General features: G+C 41.4%; 1 protein-coding gene across 5 annotated transcripts in view; it reads left to right on the plus strand.

Annotated features, from left to right (window-relative positions):
• LOC137651745 (transcription factor SPT20 homolog) overlaps nucleotides 1–22,807 on the plus strand; it is a 589,276-nt gene that overhangs the window by 122,507 nt on the left and 443,962 nt on the right. For all 5 annotated transcript variants that reach the window (XM_068384967.1, XM_068384977.1, XM_068384972.1 and 2 more), the window contains exons 5-6: nucleotides 494–706; nucleotides 14,703–14,822. In XM_068384967.1, the coding sequence (XP_068241068.1) occupies nucleotides 494–706; nucleotides 14,703–14,822 (333 nt within the window). The remainder of the gene's footprint in view (nucleotides 1–493; nucleotides 707–14,702; nucleotides 14,823–22,807) is intronic.

The raw sequence follows: 22,807 nt of genomic DNA on the forward strand, positions 1-22,807 counted from the left end.
CTGTCATTAGCTAAGTCTCCAGATAGTCTGTAATCCATACTGTCAAAGCAGATTCCATCCTCACAACCATCTTTTTCTGGTGAGTAATCAGTTTCTTCATTGCTCTATTGAAAATTATACATAAATTTCAGCCACTTTTGTAGCTAGGTGCTGCTGTAGAATTGTAACCGAGCAGAACGAGGCCATGCAATTGAATGAGGAACCAGAATGGTGGTGACAGATGGGTGACCCATTGGTTACAATAACAAACCATCCTCCTCCACATTTTTCGATGAGAAAGATGGTAGTGCACTACATGGATTTTTATGAAATTTAATTGAATAATCTTTTTTTTTTATAGTGGCCAAGCTATTAACACAGATGGTGAATAGCAAATATAATCCTGGTAAGCATTGAAATACATTTTAGAAATTTGTGTTATTGTATGATTTTCATTTTCTTAAGTTATAAGAAAACTCCAGATAAAGAAAATAAAATTTCTTCTCTTTGATAGTCTTTAGCAGCAGATGTTGCCGCCATGACGAGAGACCATGACTGGACTCCAGAAGAAAAACTTCATCTTGAAGCAGAAATAATAAAACGGACTGCTCCCCCTCTCAATCTCTCTCCATCTCCAATGGTGGCTATCATTAATAACAAATTACACCAAAGGAAGTTCAAATTCTCAACTGTACCTATAAGAAGAGCTGCTAGAAGGTGCAGTCAGGTGAGTAACTCTTGGTCAAGAGCATATGGAATTATTGTCTAGAAACAATTAGATACCACACATTATTGAGAATACAGTAAGAGCACGAATGTGGTATAGCTTTCAAGATGTGATCAATTAAAGCAGTATAACACTAAAGGGACTTGCACGGAAAGTTTTTGCATAGAAAATAACACCAAGGGAAAAGTAGTTCAATGTATAAATAAACATAATGCAGAGTATTGTAGCCTAGAATATTTTTGCTATATGTAAAAAATTGTGACTTTTTTTATGGTCCTATTAGTCCCAGGTTTGCTGCTGAGCTTACAAAAAGTCACGGATAAAGAAACAGCATACAAGTTTCATTAAGAAAGTTACCTATTCAAACCAAGACATTTTGTTTGATATACAGTAATAAAGGCATGACCAATAAGGGCATAACCAAGTACCTTGGGCAATATTTATGGGAAAATTGAATGCAAAGTAAAAAGTTGTTGTTACACAAATTCAAACCATTGAGCTTTTATAGGAATATGATTTTAGCGGTGCAAGAAATGGCTGTTAAAACTTTTAACAATGTGGTATTCGTTGCTGACTAGTGGAGGGTAGGTCCCATCCACTCATCAGTCAACTGAGCGCTCACTTTGATTTTGGCCACAGTTCTGTACAGACGTATTCCTTTGCCGCCTCATATTCTGTTTTAATAGTTTGCTTTTCTTTTAGAATGAATAAATGTGCTCGTAGATAATCATGCTTGAGGGATATTAATGGAAGAAAAAAATATGTAGTTGTTTCTGGATAAACTGTAGATGTGTGAGAGTCTTCTATACAAACCTGCCAATATCCACAACATACTTATTACTGTTGGCTGAGTTGTCTGTTGCTGTTCATTCCCTCGCTAATGGGGCCTTACAACGATGTGACCTAAGGAGGTTGGCAGGCCTTAGACATCGCTTGTACTTTGTGCAGAATCTTCCTGATCCCAGAAAGACGTTAAGGGCCTATCACCTGGTATTGGTGTCTCTGAAGAATCCCTTGTAGTTCTATCCCCTGGGAGCATCTTTGGTGACCTGACCTCTGTAGAAAGGAACCTTCAAGTTCTTCCTTTGCCTGATATTTGTTAGATTCTTCATGCTGTGACTTCTAGAAAAAGAACAAGTTGAAGACATCATCGAAGAAGTCTTGGAATCGATAGGAATTGTGAACGTGTGATTGTGACTGATCTCTCCTCGAGTGTGCAATGGGAGGGATTGTGTGGCACCAAGAGCTAATTCATCCTGGGCAGGTATCTAGGTATCTCTATATGCCGTACAAGTGCTTATGCCCCTGGTACTGGTGCCCTATCTCATACAGGACCAAGCATGCGCACCGTCACTTGGGATGAAGTGTGCTGCCCTTTTTTTCCTCTCCTGAATGACCGACTGATCTCTTTCTCTTTCTCTGAAAACTATTCCACACTAGGAAGAAGTGCTGGCAAGCAGTGCTCCTGCTACCTGTGATTGATCTCGTACTAAACAGAATGTGTGCTGAAAACTATCTTATGTTGCGAAGAACTATGGTAATCCCCCGGCTATCGTTGATGTTATGTTCCAGGCATCCCCACAAAACCTGGTACACCGCTATGTAGATGCACACATCGATGGTATATTTTTCTATTGTTTTTGTAGTTTTTCTAATATTATTTTATTAGCTTTATGAATTTATGCTCCTATAAACCTTTCCAACACTCTTATTAACCTGTTGAACTCCTTTTAGGCTAAATTTTACTCCTTCCCTACATATAAGTAAAAGAAAAAATTAAAATCGGAACACTCGCCAGTGATGATACGTAAACTTGATCAATGACGATAATAATGGTGATTAGCTGTGCAATACTGACATATTTAGATGATGACAATAGTGAGGTAAATGTACTGCACAGCAAAGAATAGCATTACTGCTCTTCTGAAAGCACCACTTCAGCAGTTGCTTTTTCAGGTGGTGCTAAAATGTTGTCCAGTGAAGTCACTTCTATTTTTGCTAACGGAGTAGTATCCATGTCTTTCTTTTTTTTGTGGAAGAGAAACACTGATCGGCAATTGATTATGACACCTGTTCTTATGCCTCCATAGATTTGATCAGATGTTGCAGGGAGTTTTCCCTATAAAGAGCCTTGAAAGCATAAATAACTCCTTGATCTATGGGCTATTGATAATTGATTATGAGTTATCAGGCATCCTGACATCTAAGGTCATTGACACTGAGATCTATGGGCTAAATCAGCGATGTCATGTTGGGCAGTAAAAATTCTATAAGTTGTTTGTATGGCCTCCAGTTTTGTATAATTTTGTAAGTACAGTAATTTTACTGTCTTAGACAATTTGTCCCTTAGTAACATGAAGGGGGTTTTTGGTTGCCAACACCATATTTGTAACTTCATTTCATTTCAACAAGTTCAAATTGTTACATTTTTATGACTACAAAGGAAGGTTAACTTAAGGTATGTACACCTTGCCTAGGCTAACATAGCCTCATTGGAGGCTATTTAGCAATACCTAAGAAACTTGGTGCAGTAGAATATAATTTATTCATGACCATCAGCTTGATGAGTCATATTACAAAAATTATACTTAAAGAAATTTTAAACAGAATAAAACTAAAGGTAAATCCAGAAATTGCTGAAGACCAGTATGGTTTTGTTAAGGGGAAAGGAATAAGAAATAATATTTTTATCATAACAATAACAGAAAGATCTATTGAAATGCAAAAAGTTGTGTATATGTGCTTTATTTATTATGAGTAAGCATTCAATATAAAGTGAAGCACACAGACCTAATAGAAATCCTGCAAAGATTAAACCTTGACTGGAAGGACATCAGAGTCATTACCAACTTATACTGGAGTCAACAGGCAGCAGTCAATACTGTATCAATAACAATTTGACATTATGGATAGAAATAGAGAGAGAGGAGTGCACCAGGGATGTGTTTTGTCCCTAGATCTATTTGCTATATATGGGTAAATTATCTTGAGAAGCATAAGACTGTAGGTATGGAAGGGATTAGTATTAGTGGAGTTAATAAAGATAACATTCGTTATGCAACAAATTTGAGATACAGCGAACAGAGAGTGAATTAATGGAACTAAGAGTAAATGTAAGGAAAACTGAAGTGGTTGTGACATCAAAGGCTCCAGAACCCCCAGTAGGCAACATAACATTAGACAATGAAAGAATAAAGTAATCAAATAACTTTGTTTATATGGGTAGTATGGTGACTCAAGATGGTAGATCAAAACGAGAAATAGAGAGGAGAATCCTGATAACCAAAAATACCTATAAAAAACATGAGAAATCTACTGAAAAATAATAGAATTGGTGCACAAACAAGAATTAGAGCTTTAAGAACATTTGTTGGGTCTGCCCTTATGTATGGATCAGAAAGCTGGGAAATAACAAGAGAGCTGGGAAACGAGCTAAATGCAGCATAGATGTGGTTTTATAGGAGGATTCAAAGAACATTTTGGAGGAACAGAGTAACAAATGAGGAGGTAATGGCAAGACTAGGGGTGCAGAGAGCAATGTTAAATTGAATAAGAAAGAGACAACTGAATTTTGTTGGGCACATCATAATAAGAAAGAAAATAGAGCACTAATGTCTCACTGGGAGGATAGAGGGGAGGAGGTTGAGGGGGAGGCAGAGGAAAAAGTACATGGACAGTATTATGGTTGGCTTGGAGGGTAATTATACACCAAATCAAGTGATACAAATGGCTAGAGACAGGGAGAGGTAGAGGCGACTGACCGCCAACGTCCAGGACACGACACTTCAGTAATGTATTACTGTACCTTTAATTATACTGTATTGTAGTCAGTTTCTGGATAATTATAGTGAATCCCGACCAAGTGTGCATTAGCTTTATTTAGGTTAATTTGTTCTGACACCAAATACAAACCTGAAACTTTATACTATGGAGATATATTTCAACAACAGCTGAAACCAGCCAAAAGTCTTATAGCAAGTTGTAACTACCCACCGCTAGTTAGCGGAGGGTAGGACCAACCATCTCGCTCACACACGCAGTAGCGACAACAAGCCACTTATTATTTTGGCTTGAGAGCGAGTAGACATTCTGTCTTTCTCTCTCCCTTAATAAAGTGGCTTTTGACTTTTGAGTAGTCTACTTGTTTGGCTTCCTTCAGAGGAAGAACGAGTAGAACAATGTCATTGACCCCCGGCTTCCCATAGGTGCAGACACCGTTGTTTTTAGGGAAGCAGCGGCGTCTTTTACCTGGGGTCTCTCTTGTTGCCGCACTCCTGCCTTACTTTAGACGTTCGGGTCTCCCCGTTTAAAGCATGGTTTTTGAGAGTGCTGCAGTTAGAGGAAGAACAGGAGCGCTCAGTCCCCCCTCCACAGGGTTGACCACGGTCTTCCCTTCTGAGACTCAGGAGGTAATGCAACGATAGAGTTCTTGTGCCCTTAACTGCAGCTCTCTACTTCTGTTCGCCTTCATTCCTGTAGCTTTGGTGTAGGAACGAGAACAGTTGCAGACTGGTTCCTCTCACTGTTTTATAATCAGGATGATCTCTTCGGGGGTGGACCCCGAAACTAGCTTCGGCCTCGAAGCAGAGTGTGCTGCTTGGAGATTTACTTCCAGGTGTTGGGCAACCATCTCATTCACGGGAAGGATGCTCTTCGCCAACCACAGGTTTAGGACAGCCTTCCTGTTTGCAATAGAGCTCCCTTCCCCACCTGCAGGTATTGGGAAACTATTATGTTCAAAGGTAGGGTGCCCTTCACCAGAGTGGTCACCCCCCTGGGCCTTCTGTACAACAAGGTTTGTAAGCAATTTCCCTTCAGGGTCATTGCCATAGATGATGATGCCTGCTGACCGCTTACAATCGCCGCTTCTCATGAGCAATTTTCGCTGTGGGATAATTGCCGCATATGGCGATGTCTGTCGGCTTCTTGCGGTCTCCATCTCTCCCATCTACAAGTCTTGTGTAGGCTATAATCCTTCAGGGTTATTGTTTACAGTATATCATGTCCATTGGGCACAACAAAAATCATGAAGTTTTGTGAGACCAGACCTTTCGGGATCTCTTCCTCTGATGAGGGAGAACCTGCTGTTCAACCAGTTCAGCATAGCCTTATTCGTCCCCATGTAAACGAATTCCAACTCTGGTAGGAGGGTATAAGGCTACTTGCCAATCCCCTGTGGGGGTTGTGATGAGCATGAGTTCATCTCTTTAGCGCGAGTTTGTAAAGACCCTATTCTCGCAGAGAAGCCAGGCTCAATGTTGCACATCCTGGGTGGGTGAGCTTTTCTCTTGATGAAGGTCTGCGAACATCCCAGGTTGCTCTGTAGCCTGATTCAATGCAGGCAAGGAAACTTCCTAACAATCTTTCTTGCCAGGCAAACTCAGATAGTGAGCTTTAAGGGACCTGACTCGCCTTCAGTTAGCCATATCAGTCATGACCTTGGGGTGTGTAACTGATGAGATGTCAATCCAGACCATCTCATGTCCTGAAGTTTTGGGAGTATCGTTAACCAGTATGGGGTAGCTAGGCACCTCATTTAGATCCCCTCAGACTTCAGGGGAACGCCCATGTTTTTCCCCTCACTGCTGTTTAACACTAGAACGACAAAGCGGTCATTTTGACGGCATTTTGATTTTCGGATGCATAGAGCTATTATAATCTTTCCCCAACAAACTTGATACTTATTGACTTTTCCTAACTTTTCATGATATATATTGATAGTAAGTGAAAATTAAAATATGCTATAATCCTTTGAGATATATTAGGTAATACCTAGAACGACCGAACGGTCATTTTGACCGCTAGGCAGCAATACAATGGTAATTTTGGTGGTGCCCCAGTCAAAACGTTTGGCAGCGTGTATTCCCGACGCCTGTAAGTCTGATGGCGTGTTATTGTTTCAGTCAGTTTCCCCTGAAGTACTAAAGGGTAAATATGTCGAACAAACACTCTGTCGAATGATGAAATTGTGACATACTGTATTTGTCGACACTATCTGAATCTGAGTCTGAAGGAGATCCAATATCTGAAGATGAAGAAAATGAGTATATCCCCAATCAAGAAAGTTCATCTGAATCTGATGATTATCATGACGATAGGGGTAATGAAAACGAACCGTTGCAAAGCACTGTTGCTCTTTCAAACAAAGAAGATACTCTAGATGTGCAAACAACTTCTACTACTATTCTGACTGGCAAGGATGGAACAAGATGGGAAGTTATCGAACAGAATCTTGTCAATGCTGGGATAATTACCGCCCATTTTGACCGCTTGGTCGTTCTAGGGGGTTAACCATCAGTGGCTGTTCCAGTGTTAATAAAAAGACTCATTCTAGAACGGCACCGACAGACTGTTTGATCATCCTCAGCAGTGGCAGGAAGCACAATAGCACCAAGGCCTTCTGTTCCTGCTTTCAGAGATATTGAGAGAATGATTCTCTCCTTTTCTGAGCGGCTCGTACAACCTCATAGAGACACCCATCCGGAGACCTGCTAGAGCTCATCCTGCTGAGCAGTCCTCCCCTGCGGAGGTTCTTCCTTGTCAGCGCTGAACTGGTAGAGTTTGTGGTCCTCTTCGTCTCAGACTCTCACCTTCGCTTTTGGCAGAGAGACGTCTCTTTGGCTCGCCGCATTCACCTGCCAGACGATCCCCTTCGGAGGATTGTCCCTCGCCAGTAGGATTGCCATTCGTGTGATAATCATAATACATGCACGATTATTTTGGGCCCATTATGATGTACGATACATACTTTAGGTATCGTACGCTTTTGCACAATAATTTTTAGGTTTGAGAATAGAAAAAATATATCCTTTCATTTTTCCACAATTTTTTCTTAATGGTTGTTTTCTTGTTAATGAGGGAATCTACTCCTCCTGTGGGACCCTAGGTGGGAGGAAAAAGTCAAGAAATTAACTCTATGGAAGGAGAAAGGTAACGGATTACTTTAGCGTAGGATTAGCGAAGCTTTTAATCGATGGAAAATATATTCTATCTGATAGGATTCAATATGAAAACAACATAATCAAATATCTTGTTATAGAGTTACTTTTACTATGTGCTTGGAATTTTCTGATTGAATAAGAAACAGAGGTATGTTACCTCTATGAATGTCTCCAACAATTTATATGCTTCTGTTTGCTACAAATTTAATTTCATTTAAACAATTGATGTGTATATTAGAGCATTGGAAAGCTCTGAATTGTTATTTCAATTATACCAGTTTTCAGGGGAGTTATGTCTGCACAATTAATTTTCAATTGTCTTCATGATCCATTTTATTGAAGTACCATTTTTTATTGAGTTTTGCAGAAACTCTAGTGCCTTTTCTTCAGTCAGGCAGAGTAGTTGTTATGGTACTGCACTACACGTAAAAGTTTCGTTACTATATAAAGAATTATTCTTGTCATTCATGGAAAAAGAGTATGTGATAAAAACCAGCCTTGAAATAGTAGATCCATGTAGAGAAGAAAGTTAACTCAAGGATGCGGAGTTAGAAACAGTTCACTTTTATACAAAATGTATAATAAAGATATACCCCCTTCTCTCTCTCTCTCTCTCTCTCTCTCTCTCTCTCTCTCTCTCTCTCTCTCTCTCTCTCTCTCTCATTGATATGTTTTTGGACTGAAATAATTAATTTTCTCAGAGTGTATTACAATATTATTTAATTTTGACTAAAAAATTAATTCTGAGTTTTTAACAGAGGCAGTATATATATATATATATATATATATATATATATATATATATATATATATATATACACATACAGTGGAACATCTACATACGATCTTAATTCGTTCCGGGACCTGCTTCGTATGTTAAAACAATCGTATTTGGAGCAAATATTCCCATAAGAATACACTGTAATTTCTGTAATTCATTCTACAGCCCTAAAACCTATGATAACTCCTTAATAAATTACTACACATAATTACACATAACAATAATACAATTGCATTATATAAGAGAGATGTAAAAAAGAATAATTATAAAGAAATAATAGATAAAAAAGGTTTTTTTTTGTCACTTTACCTTAGAGACAAGCCAACGCAGGTGTAGGATTTGCTACGCAGGAGGAGACGGACGTTCGGCGAGGAGGTAGAGATGGTGACTGCGATAACGTACCGTAACTTACTCTAACTTACACTAGGTTACACTTTTTTTTCTTTTTGATTTTTAATTTTCTTCACTTACATATGACACTTCTTTGTAATAAAAGAACACTGAGAGAGAGAGAGAAAGAGAGAGACAATGTTTATTGTCGTGCATGCTATCAGTGCTACGCACATGACCAACTCTACGCGCGTGACAATCGTCATCAAGAGTGTTACTTTAATGACAAAGATCCTTCGGACTCTCGTTGCGCGAAGTGTTCGCGCACGCTATTGGCGCTACATGCGCGACCATCTCAGTGCTCACAACCAAAACTACGCGCGCGATCATCGCCATCAAGAGTTTTACTCTTATGACAGAGAGTACTCGAACTCTCGTCGCATGGAGTGTTCATGCGCGCGACCATCATGGTGCACGACACCAACTCTACGTGCGTCCATCTTGTCATGCGCGATCAGCATTATGTTGAACTCTCAGGCTTGCGCAGCCCACTTAATGTTTTCAATTGCCTCAAAGACAGCAGTTGCCCACGTGACAACGCCCAGGCCTGTACCGCTCTTGCCTGCTGGGAATCCTCCCACAGGTAAGAAGGTTCAGAAGCCAGGTGAGGTTCCAAAACCCTGAGGGATGCCTGCTGCCTAGGGGTTTCCGTCTCCCTACAGGTAACTATGATATAATTCCTTTGGGTTCTGGTCTGCGGTGGGTTCACGCACCACGATCACTGAAGATTCCATCAGGAATCAGCGACAGAGTTGCTGCGGGTTCTCGTCACAACATCCCTTAGGGTCGTGAGAAAGGAATTCACGAAATAGATTCTGAACCCTTAGGTTCTCGTCGCGCCGAATCTCTTGGTTCCCGCGATCCAGAGTTTTTTTCTTCTGAAAACTCTATGGTCGACCTCCCCCCTCCCTACGGGATGGGTCTTCCAAAAGCGTGACTTAATACGTCACTCTACACTCCCAGCTGGTTACTATGTCAGCTAGGCTGGTTTCGCCAGCACCGATCCTTTTGTTTTCGAACGAACCACCGCCATCTTCCCTCCACCCTCCCACTTCGAGTGGTTGGGTTAGCAGATGGAAATTAGTGGGGAATGAAAAATTCTTCACATTCTAGTTCATTTCCCCTGACAGGCCTTGCCTGAATTAGATGGTAGTTTTTTTGCTAGCGAGAAAGCGTTCGATGGCAACTCCTTCGGGTAAGCGGTCGATGGCAATTATGTCTGGTCTTCTTGAAGCAAACCCCCACATACAAGACTTCACCCTTTTCGGGAGACTCTCGTTCCTGAGAAGTTTTACAGAACTTCAACGGATATTGTTAAAACTTCATAAAGGCCGTAAGCCTTCCCAGAGCATGCGCTCCAGCCAAGACAAAACTGTGAGGTTATTGTCATAAACTTGGGTTCTACCGTTGGATTGAGTCAGCCGCTCTCGTCATTGTACCTCGGGTACAAAGACTTGACTGTTTTACGCGATAGACTTCTGAGACTTTCTATTCTACCCTTGAAGGGTTATTGTCTCAAACAATTAGTCCCGAAGGAGCAGTATTAGCTTACGTTTTAGAACGAGAGCAACATCGTGGGCAGCTTTTCATTACGTTTACAAACATTTCAAACCCCGCCCACAGGGAACCAGACATCCTTGTCTGTGTATGAACACTGGCTAGCTCTTCCCATAAAGAGGAGGGGCAAACCAAAGGAGAAATGATCGCTTTTATAACTTTATATTTTGTTTAAGAACATGTACGCTCTCATTGAAAAAATTATTAAAGCTAGTCAACGATCAAAAATTCCTTGGGCAATAATGTTGCGATTCGTCGCACATACATTATTCCCGCAACCAGATTCGTTTCAAAAGTTTCCTGAAGGCAGAGATTACGCATGTACTAGCGCAGACGGGCAAGTACATGTGCGGGCAAGCGATCTTTCTACCAATAAGGGCTAAATACATCTTGCAAATAGAACTCCGTTCTATTAAGTTGTATAGCTATCGGTATATCCCTTACTGAATCCAGGTCAGTCAGTACATTACTTGGCTACTTTCCTGTAACCAGACATACGACATTTACGTTCTGCCTTCTTATAGGCATTTTTTCTTTTCTCTCGATCGGAAGTATTAGTCTCCTACAATAACTTTGTCCTGAAACTTCTCATAAGCATATCTATTCCCTAGTAGGGAGCATTCAATATAATTGCTAGTTTACCGATCGGAGACGGAGAAGTACGAACATTTTAGTCCTTAGAAGGAGAAATCTCCGCTACAAACGTTTTCAACGTTCTCCAACTGAGTTCCAGACATGACTTTAAGTCGAGCTACGCATGTATGCTTGTCATGCTCCCAGTTCGGTGTTACTACTCCATAGTAGACCTATGCTTATTACCCATCCAACAATAGATTGAAGATACGTCTCAATCTCTTCTCTGGGTTGGTTGGATGCGTTTGGTAATTACCGTACAGTCTCCTGTCCGGAAGGCAATCTCTATGGAGATTTGTCCTTATAACATAAGCTGTACTGATTAATTGGTTTACTGATTGGTATCAGTCTTATTCAGCCAACCTCTCTAGATTGGTGGCAGTCGGAGGGAGGACAGATCCTCCCCTTCATTGCAAGAACATGCAAATAGTTGCACGTTTCGACATCACCTTGAAATGTGTTAATTGCTATGCAATCCTCATCCCCCCCCACTGGATGAACCGCGCATGGTGGGTGGCAGACGAGAACCTCAGCAAAGAGACCTATCTCCTCGTCTCCCCTCTGGATCTGATACTCTTTAATGCATCAAAATGGGGGGCCCAGCATATGTCGCACCATTCCATCCTCGTCCGTTGGCCCGATTCAGAAAGGTACTGGCATTCACCACTTTTAGAGAACCATCTAGTAATACAAAGCCTCAGATGGACAGAGGACAACTAGTTGCCCCCATCCGCTCGCGTCATTCCTGGTACAGAAATGTGCTTGCAGATAATCTGAACTGGACCACTCAGATAGTGGGCTCCTAGTGTCTTTAAATCATCTTGTATGCAACAAAGTCTTAACTTTGTGAGGTCCCCGACTGTGGTCATGCTCACAAAGGCCCTGAACTTCAGGCTCCCGCTCGACTGTTCCCCAGTCCCGGAACACCAGGCCCTCAAACAAGACGTATTCCAAGATCGGTGGGGCAGCCTTGAGGTGTGCTTTTTTCCCCCATTCGGTCTGGTGAGAAAGTCTTCAACCAAGTCAGGATAAGCAAGATCTTATCAATGACTCCAATAGCTTCACTATGGCATCCCGCAGAATAGTTCCCGGACCTTCTGCAGCTCCCGACGGAGTTCCGAGGGATCTTCCTCCATGACACGATCTTCCAAGCAGCCACATGCTAACACTTTCCTAAGCCGTAGCTTTGCTTTGACTTCATGCCTGGGATGGTCCTACACCACCTCTCTCAGAGAGGCCTTTCGCAACGAGTTGCGGAAAAGATGTCTAGGCACCTCAGACACTTTTCAGCTTCGGTCTTCCAGGCGAAATGTTCGGTCCTTTGTGACTGATGTCATGGAAGGGGATTCTCTCCCATTGATGCCTTTACTTATACAAAGTTTGAGATAATTTGTCCCCCGTCGGATCTCAACCTCCTCCTGGGAACGCGGTTCGGGTCCGTCTGTCCCTGAAGGCCCCTCTCTACGAACCTTTATGCCCGGCAGCAGATCACTTCCTTACATGGAAGACGGCCCTTTCTACTCACTTGGGCTTTGACCAAGAGAGATAGTGTGTTGTATGATCCATCTTCTGATGTCTCCTACTCTAGGAGACGGGGAGAAGTAATCCTCAGCGGCGTCCCTGAGTTGATTACCAAGACTCAAAATCCAAGTGTGCTGTACCCTAGGTGCAGCACATTTTGGACAAAGAATCTTCATTCGGTAACCGAAGACCTATCAACTGGGGTATTACCCAGTGAGGAGTCTGTGATGTTACCGTAAAAGAACGACACCAGCTCGCCCCCATGTGTCTGCACTGTTGACCAGCACGGGGAAGGTCAAGAGGAGGATCACAAGGATTTCCTTCCCCTCTGGTATCGAAAGGCTATTTAGGTTGCTCTCAATCTAGATCCTCCTCCATCCTAAGACCCAGAGCTCGTAACGTCAGTGGAGTTGCTACGTCCCTGGCGTTCAAGAAACTACTCTGTGGTGCAGATACTGTTAGTGGGCATGTGGAAGCGTCAATTGACCTTCACGGCCCACTACCTGCAAAGACGTAACCCAGAGGAGCATGGAGACCTTTTCCATCGGTCTTGTAGTGGTCGCACAACAAATGGTCTAAACACCTCAGGCTCCTTGATGGACAAGTAGCAGAGTGTTGAGGGCTGAGGTTAACCGGATTAGTCTGGGGTGAATGAGTAAGAATGACTGGCTCCTTTCTTCCTTGCACCTTCTCCCCTCAGGGGAAAACAGCTCTGCAAGCCTCAGCATAGCTGACCTCACCGCTGCAAGTAAGACTCATTTCCCTTGTGCCTCCTAAGTATAGAATAATACTTTGTTATGTCCCCAATACCTTTTTGAAGGAGGTTATTAGGTAAGTCTTAAGAACAATAGGTTTTGTACTCGAGTTCCTATGTTAAAGACAAGCCACACTGTTAGTTCCACTCACACACAAGCATCTACAGGCTGCTATCAGTGCATTACCTCATATTGGCACTTGATTTTAGCCAGGGTAGGGTCCCTTCTACTATCGATCACAGATCGAAATAGAGAGGACCCCGGGTCATGGCCAAGGCCAGTTGGTGAGGACTTCCTCCCTCCTAAGAGTAAGTCACCCCTATAAATAGCGGAGGGTTTATATTTACGCCGGAACAAATACTAGTATACAGACCTGGAGATATTTATTCAAATTGGCCTGCCACCCTGTCCCCCGAGAAGTCCTGCCTTAAAGCAAAGTGGTTACTCAGCCAAGAGGTGTGAGTGAGCGGGGTAGCCAGTCTACCCCACCCCCCACCCACTAACTAGTGGATGGGATAGTTATCCCTCATTAAAATTATCATGGCTCTTCTTTCAACTATGTCGAAAGTATACCCCTATAAATAGCTCAAGGTTTTTATACTAGGAAAAATACAAATTACTTACAAATCTGTTATCTTTCTGCATTTTCATTGAACATTATATTGGGTTTACTCATAATAATTTTCAGTCCTACATTTCTGATTTCTCCATTAAAATTTATTATCAGCTTTTGCAATTCCTCCCCTGATTCACTAAACAGAACTATGTCATCTGCAAATCTCTTGTTAAGGTATTCCCCATTAATGTTAATTCCTATATTTTTCAAAACTAAAATCTAAATTCTTAAAAATTTCTTTTAGGCTTGCTGTGATTAATTTAGGAGAGATGGGAGTCTCCCTGTCTGACTCCTTCCTCAATCAAAATTTTATCACTATCTTTATGTAGTTTTAGGATTGCTGTACTACCCATACATGTACATTACTGTATGAAAAATAGATAGTATTAATTATGAGTAAAAAATGCCCTAAATTTCTTGAAGAATTTAAGACTTCCCAAAGTCCAAAAAAATGTTTTTATAGTTATTAATTTTTATGGTATTTTCTTTGTGGAAAAGTACAAAAAGACATTTTTAACTTATTTTGTCTTCATTTAAATGTTAGTCTCTAAGAAAGAATTTTTTTGTATCTCATGTAAGTGACTAGAATTTTTTGAGAATTTCACGCTAGGTAATTTTTTTCCCCCTAGAATCAAGCTATGGATGTAATATGTAGAGAAGGTTTGATTCACATTGATAATAATAACTTTAGCTGTAAGTTATTTTTCTGTTGATTTAAAAAAACTTCTTTTTTTGTGACAAACTGGGAACCCAAATTTTCATAGCATTTCATTGCTTATAGTAATTATTGATATTTTTACAGGTTGCTCAAAATAGACAGAAGAAATTTGAGGAGTGTGCTGCACCCAAATGTCTAAGGCTTCACAATTTCTTGAACTCTAAAAAGGATAAAAGACAGATTCCTAAGACATTCAATAAACCAGTAAGTTTTACTTTCAGTATAATTTATCTTTAGTTAGGTCAAAGAGATGCAATATTTAAAATTTATATGTCCTTTACTAATAATGAAGTTGCATAATTGAATAGATATGCTTATAGTAGTGTCTGCTGTGTTACTTGAAATGAAACAAATAAGGTCACAAGAGTTGTCCAGGATTTCAAAGTTTATGTGGAATTATGGATTTCCAAGGCCTCAGTTTCATTATGAATAGCTGAAATTGAAGAAATGAAGGAAAGAATTTTATTTTGACAAATCCTATCTGTAGGTCAATTGCTAATGTATACTAAGAGAGAGCTTTTCAAGCTGAAAATGAGAATAAACTTTATCCTCTCAACCTCCTGAACCCTCTCCTACAGGAACCACAAAGTACAAGAATGATGAGTGGCATTGTGAGATTGAATCCATACTCTGGTGTCCATGACCCTAGATTAACTTGATATAATTAGGGCATCATTGTGTAACTTAGGTTGACTTTACCAATCCTATTGTTACATTTTATTTTCTGGTATATAAGGTTTACATTTTATTTTCTTGTATATAAGGTATACAATAATACCTGTCTTACTTTATTAACCCTTTTACCCCCAAAGGACGTACTGGTACGTTTCACAAAAGCCATCCCTTTACCCCCATGGACGTACCGGTACGTCCTTGCAAAAAAATGCTATAAAAATTTGTTTTTCATATTTTTTGATAATTTTTTGAGAAAATTCAGGCATTTTCCGAAAGAATGAGACCAACCTGACCTCTCTATGACAAAAATTAAGGTTGTTAGAGCAATTTAAAAAATATATACTGCAAAATGTGCTGGGAAAAAAATAACCCCCTGGGGGTTAAGGGTTGGAAATTTCCAGATACCCCGGGGGTAAAAGGGTTAATTGGTTCCAGTAGGCGCACCATGCATAATTAAATTTTCAATGTAGGTTGGATATCTCCTCTATAAAAAAGTATGTACAATCTATCATTTTATCAAAAAACAGAAAGAATACTAGAATATGTAATACAGTAATATTAAAACATTAACAGTTAATTTTTCCTTAAACTTAGCATTTCTTCTGCTTATTGGGCACAAATGAAAGATGGATATCATTATCCAAGCCAGGCTAAAGGTCTGGACAATGTTTATTACTTTTTCCCCTGTTTCTCTTTGTCCAAATATAATTCATCTTACATCATTACAACATGACACTTGAATTCACTAACTTTACTTTTTTGGGACCCATAGCTAAAATTGAGAAAGATAGCGAAGTTTAAAAAGGACAACTTCAGTGCATACTTGCACCATGAGAACACTTGTAAACATCTAAATACATATGTAAACAGTAGGCCTTCTCTCCCGAACAAGTTTTTGTTGCTGTGAATATTTTTTATCATATTGTAATTCTTGGTTTGAGATATAGATGAGATATTTTAGCTTATTTTTATTTATCTTTAACAATCACAGATTAAGCATATACTATTGGCAATCATTCAGGAATTAATTTTTCGATTCAAGAAAGTAATGAAGCTAAGAGTACTTCATTTGGGATACATTAACAAACCTATGCTGTATTATACTGTACGCCTTCAACAAGGATAAAAACACTATTGTCAGATGTATTGTATTTTTACGTGTATGTTTATATTTTCTCTATGTATACAGTACTACAACTTTTATTGAATGTATCCATTTTCTAATTGTTCCCATACTAACAAACCTTCCGTTATTTATTTGCATTATCTTTTGGCTTAGCTGGAAGGTAGCCATTAGACTTAGAATGCGAGGTGGCAACCCTGCCTGACCGCTTGAGCGGAAAGATGGGAGTTGCTGGGGGGTACCCCTCCTCTATGTATACTGTACTCACAGCCCAGACTGTCATTGGACTTTTTGATATTCTTTTTCTTTTCAGGTGTGCATGTTTTCTCTTCGATTGCCTTCATGTGAACCTGTCCATGGTTTGAGGTACCTTCATGTCATTATTGGAGACCATCCCACACTCTCTGTGTCCTTTGTGCAGAGGGCATCGCTGCGAGCAGGATTCGCCCTGTGCACAGTGTAGGGAGTGGCCTGCTTCCCAATTGGAGAAATTTGGACAGTGTAAGAAGAAGACCAAGCTGGATCTTATTTCCTCAGGGGCGAGGAAAGTCCGGTCTTCTTCGTTCCGCACCCCCAGATCTCTTTCAAGAGCTCCTTCTCGCTCACGCTCTTCCAAGGGATGATTGAATAGGAGCGCAGACCGAATAACTCCTTGGCGACCCCGGGGTACTGGGAGAGTTATTGCTTCCCCTAGAGGAGCAACTTCACTTCCAGCCGCCAGGTAGCCATTCTCCCTTTCAGATCTTCTGCAGGTGTGGCCGACTTAGGGATTTCGGGACCTCCTTTGAAGGAGGAACTTCTGCGTCTCCTTCAGCGCGGTGCCAGGAAGGACCCTTCTGCTGTGTGATGGAGGAAATCGTCAAACGACTTTCTCCTCCATAGGGCCATGACATCGAGGCCCTATGCTAGACTTTCCCAGTCATCTCATACTCAGCAGGTATCTTCCTCTTCTCACCCTTCAGCTTTTAGGTCCTCGGGACCTTCAAAGCTGTCTAAGCTGCCAATTCCATCCAAAGGCCAAACAGGAACCAAGTCCTTCAGAGGAAAGAAGGGAGGAAAGGGAGGTAGCCGAGGTGGTCGCTCTCATTAAGAATGGCATTCTTCTTCACCTACCACCTATGGGAGGATGCCTACAGCGCTGCTGGCAGAGGTGGCAGCTTCATGGGGCAGAACCCTGGACGGTCGAAGTGATCGCCCTAGGGTATCGCGTCCCGTTCATTCAATCTCTCCCTCCTCTGACTCGTGATCCAATGCATCTAAGCTTCTATGCGAAGGGATCCGCAAAGGAGCTGGCCCTCAGGGCCGAAGTCAAGACCATGCAGCAGAAGGGCGCCCTCCAAGAGGTTGCGGACGGGTCCCAAGGCTTCTACAGTTGAATTTTTTTGGTGAAAAAGGTGACTGGGGGCTGAAGACCAGTCATCGATCTCTCTTCTCTGAACAAGTTTGTGGAACAGACTCAGTTCAGAATGGAGACAGCAGACACAGTCATTCAAGCGATTTGTCCAAGGGACTTCATGTTCACATTGGATCTGAAGGACGCATACTTCCAAATCCTTATCCATCTGTCTTCAAGGAAGTATTTAAGGTTCAAACAGGAAGAAAAGCTATACCAGTTCAAGGTTCTCTGCTTCGGTCTCGCGACAGCTCCTCAGGTATTCACCGGAGTGTTCGCCCTAGTGCCATCTCGGGCTCACAGGAACAGCATCTGTCTCCTCAGGTATCTGGACAACTGGCTAATCCTGGTAGACTCGGAGAAGACCCTTTTTCGTCACCGAGACATACTTCTAGAGTTTTGTCAGGATCTTAGGATCCTGATGAATCACGAGAAGTCATTACTGCAACCTTATCAAAGGCTGGTATACCTCGATATGATAATAGATACCATCCAAGAAAAAGTTTTCCCATCAGTCGAAAGAGTACACAATTTGAGAGAAGTGGCTGACACCTTCCTGAGAAAAGAAGTCCTTCCGGTTTCTTGTTGGTTGAGTCTGCTAGGTCATCTAACCTCTCATCCATTTAGTTCCGCCGCCTCAGGATAAGATCCTTGCAATGGCAGCTGAAGTCCGGATGGAACCAACACTCTGATCCTATAAGTCAGGATTAGGTGACGTATTTGAATTGGTGGATGGCAGACGAAAACCTTCGACGGGGCCAGAATCTTCTCGTTCCCCCTCCGGATTTGATGCTCTTCACAGATCATCAAAAGAAGGGTGGGGGTGCTCACCGGCTGCACCATACAATCTCCAGCCTTTGGTCAGAGTCAGAAAGGTACCAGTACATAAGTCTTCTTGAGATAAGAGCAGCCTACCTTACTCTCCATCAGTTCCAACAGTTGCTGGAAGGACACTGTGGGGTTGATGAGCAACAACACCACGGTAGTGGCTTACATAAACAAAAAGGGCAGTACCTTTTTGCAGCATCTATGCCATCTTGCAGTAAAGATTCTCAGATGGTCAGAAGACCATTCGGTGTCTCTATTAGCTCGCTTCATTCTCGGTAAGAGGAATGTGCTTGCGGACAATCTGAGCAGAGCGAATCAGTAGGTACCAAATGGTCTTTGAATTGTCAGATAGCCAACAAAGTCCTAACGACTTTGTGGGGTTCCCCGACTGTAGATCTGTTCGCAACATCCCTGAACAGCAAGCTTCTGCTGTTCTGGACAACCTCGACGTGTACGCCTTTCCCCCATTTTGTCTGATGAGAAGACTGGTCAACAAGACCAGAACATCCAAATATCTAATGATGACCCTTGTTGCTCCGCAATGGCATCATGCAGAGTGGTTTCCGGACCTACTGCAACTTTTAATAGATCATCTTCTGTAGTGGTTTGCGGACTGTGGCCACAGGTAGCACCCAAACTGCCTAGTGTCCGAATGCCGACCACAACCCAACGTTCACTACACAAAAAATATACAACGGTGGAATACCCAAAAATCTTGGTAACAGGTCAAGAGAACGGAGCACTGGGCAACACCCCTTGATTTATACTGGGCAAGGGGACCCAGCTAGAATCTTACTTCTTTCTTAACTTCCCTTTCATTGGGCTAGCTTGCTAGAAGTACAATATAAGAACATAAGGTGAAAGGGACCAATTGTTTGTACTGATAACAGGACAGTGTGGGGAAAAAAATTATGATAAATAACTTATTAAAAAGATATAAAAAACAACTGCTACTAAGGAAAAAAAAAAGTGGCTAAGAAGGGGACACCATGGTAAAAGGTTCTGTAATTAAATTTTGTCTTTATAAAAACAAGAAAAATATTTATTTGAAAAAGAAAAAAACTGTTAGGATTACATTAACATTGTTTTGTCAATTCAAATAAGCAATTAAAGGCAGAATTAGCATCCCTTTACACTCCAACCTCAAGATAACAAGATAAAAAAAGATTTGAATAATAATGAAAACTATTCACATGCTGGACACTCACAAGTTTTCTAAACAATATCAAATCAACCATCTAGAAGAAAATATATAAAACTGAAAATACTGTACTACAATAATTTTCCCTAAATCAATACTGTCCTTATCAATATCCAGTCTACCATAAGGCTGCAAAGTTACTTAAAAATTTGTAGCTTCTGAATAGTATGGCCGCATACGACGCTGTGTAGATCTCTGTGGGCTTATGATAACAATGTCTAGAAAATCTCCAATTGTAAACCTGCCCTGTGATAAGGTTGCGTTGTCATCGAAACTTTTCTGACCAACCATAGTAGTGCCTAAATCTCTCATTCTTGGAAGGGGTTTTGATGATTCTGGAACAATTCAGACTAAACTCGAACACAGTCACTCTCCTCCTAACCTTTGAATTCACTTCCTGGATCTACGACCAGATATGCAATTTCAATAGCTCCTGTGAACTATTAATGGTTATGACACAATCTCATATAACGAGATTCTTCCTCGTTACTTAGCACACAGACACAAAATAGTCATCAACTTTACAGGGTTGATTGCCGAACACGAGAAATAGACAATGGCCTTATAATGCATTTGTTTACATCCCTTCCACGAGCTGTTTATTACTTATCACAAATAAAAACCACTCGTTTTTGTTTCATTCAGTCTAACAACAGAGTAAAGGACTTACAGATCACCGGCAAGACAATATGAATATAGAGCATCATCACAGACCACTAACACAATAGTAACAGGCAATAAATCACATCCATCTTCCTATGTACTTAGCAGAATGGTCTCAGCTTCTTTCCTATGTACAGGTACAGTACTTAGTCTAAATTCCCCTCTTGAGTGTAGGGGGCTGCTGTCAGTACCTAGAAAGAAATAATAACAGATTAAGGCACTTTTTAGGGGGCACAGAGGGCTATAAAAATAAAAGAAGTAATAGTGTGTTTCATAACATAAAACCAATAAAGCTTTCTTAGACACAAACCATCCATTATTTCACCTCCACGACGAGATCTACTTGAATAACCACACGCGAACATCTTTCACAGGACCGTGCAGTCACTTTGACTTCATGCCTGGAGACTATCCAGTGTCTCCTCTCTTAGAAGGGCTTTTCCCGCCAAGTTGTGGAGAGAATGTCCGGTTACTTGCATAATTCCTCAGCCTCAGTCTACCAGGCTAAATGGAAAGTCTTCAGTGATTGGTGCCGTGGAAGGAATATCTCTCCACTCAATGGCACTATTCCAGTAATAGCGGAGTTCCTTGTATAGCTTTGGGAGGAAAAGCTTCTTTTGGTCTCGGCGGTGAAAGGCTATCGCTCAGCCTTAAGCCTCGCCTTTCAAGCTTGAGCTTTCTTTACTCATACGGAGTTATGAGATCACTTGCTTTCAGTCAGAGATTAGACCTCCTCCTTGGAACGTGGTTTGCGTCTTGGGATCCTTAAAAGGACCTCCCTATGAACCCTTATGCCATGCAACTGACCAAAATCTTACTTTGAAGACAGCGTTCCTGCTCGCTTTAGCCTCGGCAAAGAGAGTCGGTGAACTTCCTGGCCTCTCATATGACATTGCCTATTCAAGGGGATGATGGGAAGTGACACTCAGTTTCATCCCTGAATTCATTGCTAAGACTCAAGATCTAGGGGTACTGGACCATAGATTCAGGCCCTTTCAGATTACGAGTCTCCATTCTGTAACCAATGACCCAGATCAGTTGTTACTATGCCCAGTGAGGAGTTTGAGTTACTATCTTAAACGCATTGCAGCAACACGGCCCCGACTAACACCTCTGTTTGTTAGCTCAGGGGAAGTAAAGAGGAGGATCACAAAAAACCCGGTTTCCTCCTGGATCCACCAAGTGGTCGAAAGAGCCATGGCTCCCGATCCTCCTCTGGCTCGCTGACCTGGAGCCCATGATGTCAGGGGAATTAGCACTTCCTTGGCATTCAAACGCAACTTCTCCGTGTTGCAAGTACTTTAAGTGGGCGTGTGGAAGAGACAAACTACTTTCACAGCCATTTACTTAAAAGACGTGACCCACAGGAGACTCGGTACTTTCACTATCGGTCCTGTGGGTGCTGCTCAACAAGTGGTTTAAGAATACCTCAAGCTTCTTGATGGGCAAGTAGCAGTTGGTTGAGGGTATTGGTTACTCAGGTTAAGACTGGGATGAATGAGTGTCTAGCTTTTCCTTTCTTCATTTTCCCATGTCTTGGGGTACACCCCCATGGGTCCCTGTGCAAGCTGGCTTCAACCTCTGCAGGTAATTATCACTTCCCTTGTGTAGCCTAGTATAAGTCATAAATTTATATACTGACCACGTCCCCATTGCTTTCTGTGAGGTAAGCAATGGGATACATCTTGTTTTACATATATAAACTCTGAAGGATTCGTACAAGACAACAAACTATTACACTGAATTGCCAAGGCCACTGTTATACTCACTTCGTATATTTTAGCGAGGTGTCAAAGTTTTCTCTAGCAATGGGCTTCAACCTCTGCAGGTAATTATCACTTCCCTTGTATAGCCTAGTATAAGTCATAAATTTATATACTGTCCACGTCCTCATTGCTTTCTATGAGGTAAGCAATGAGATACATCTTGTTTTTCCTGTATATAAACTCAGAAGAGTTTATACTAGACAACAAACTATTACACTGAATTGCACAGGCCACTATTATACTCACTTTGTATATTTTAGCGAGGTTTCAAAGTTTTCCCTAGACCACAATCATATACTGCACCAGGTAAAACTGGGTCAACGTCCATGCCAGACTTAGAACTTCCACCCACCTAAGAGTGAGTCATCCAAATAAATGATGGAAGGTTTGTTTGTATGGGAACAAATGACAAATTCGGAGATAATTTTTATTTTTCTATAACTAATACAAACCTGGAGTTATATAAATTGGCCCGCCATCACCTGTCCCCCAGAAGTACTGCCTGCAATCAAAAGTGATGTAACTCACTGCTGTGAGAGT

The sequence above is a fragment of the Palaemon carinicauda genome, chromosome 1 (genome assembly GCF_036898095.1).
Source record: "Palaemon carinicauda isolate YSFRI2023 chromosome 1, ASM3689809v2, whole genome shotgun sequence".
NCBI classification, from domain to species: domain Eukaryota; kingdom Metazoa; phylum Arthropoda; class Malacostraca; order Decapoda; family Palaemonidae; genus Palaemon; species Palaemon carinicauda.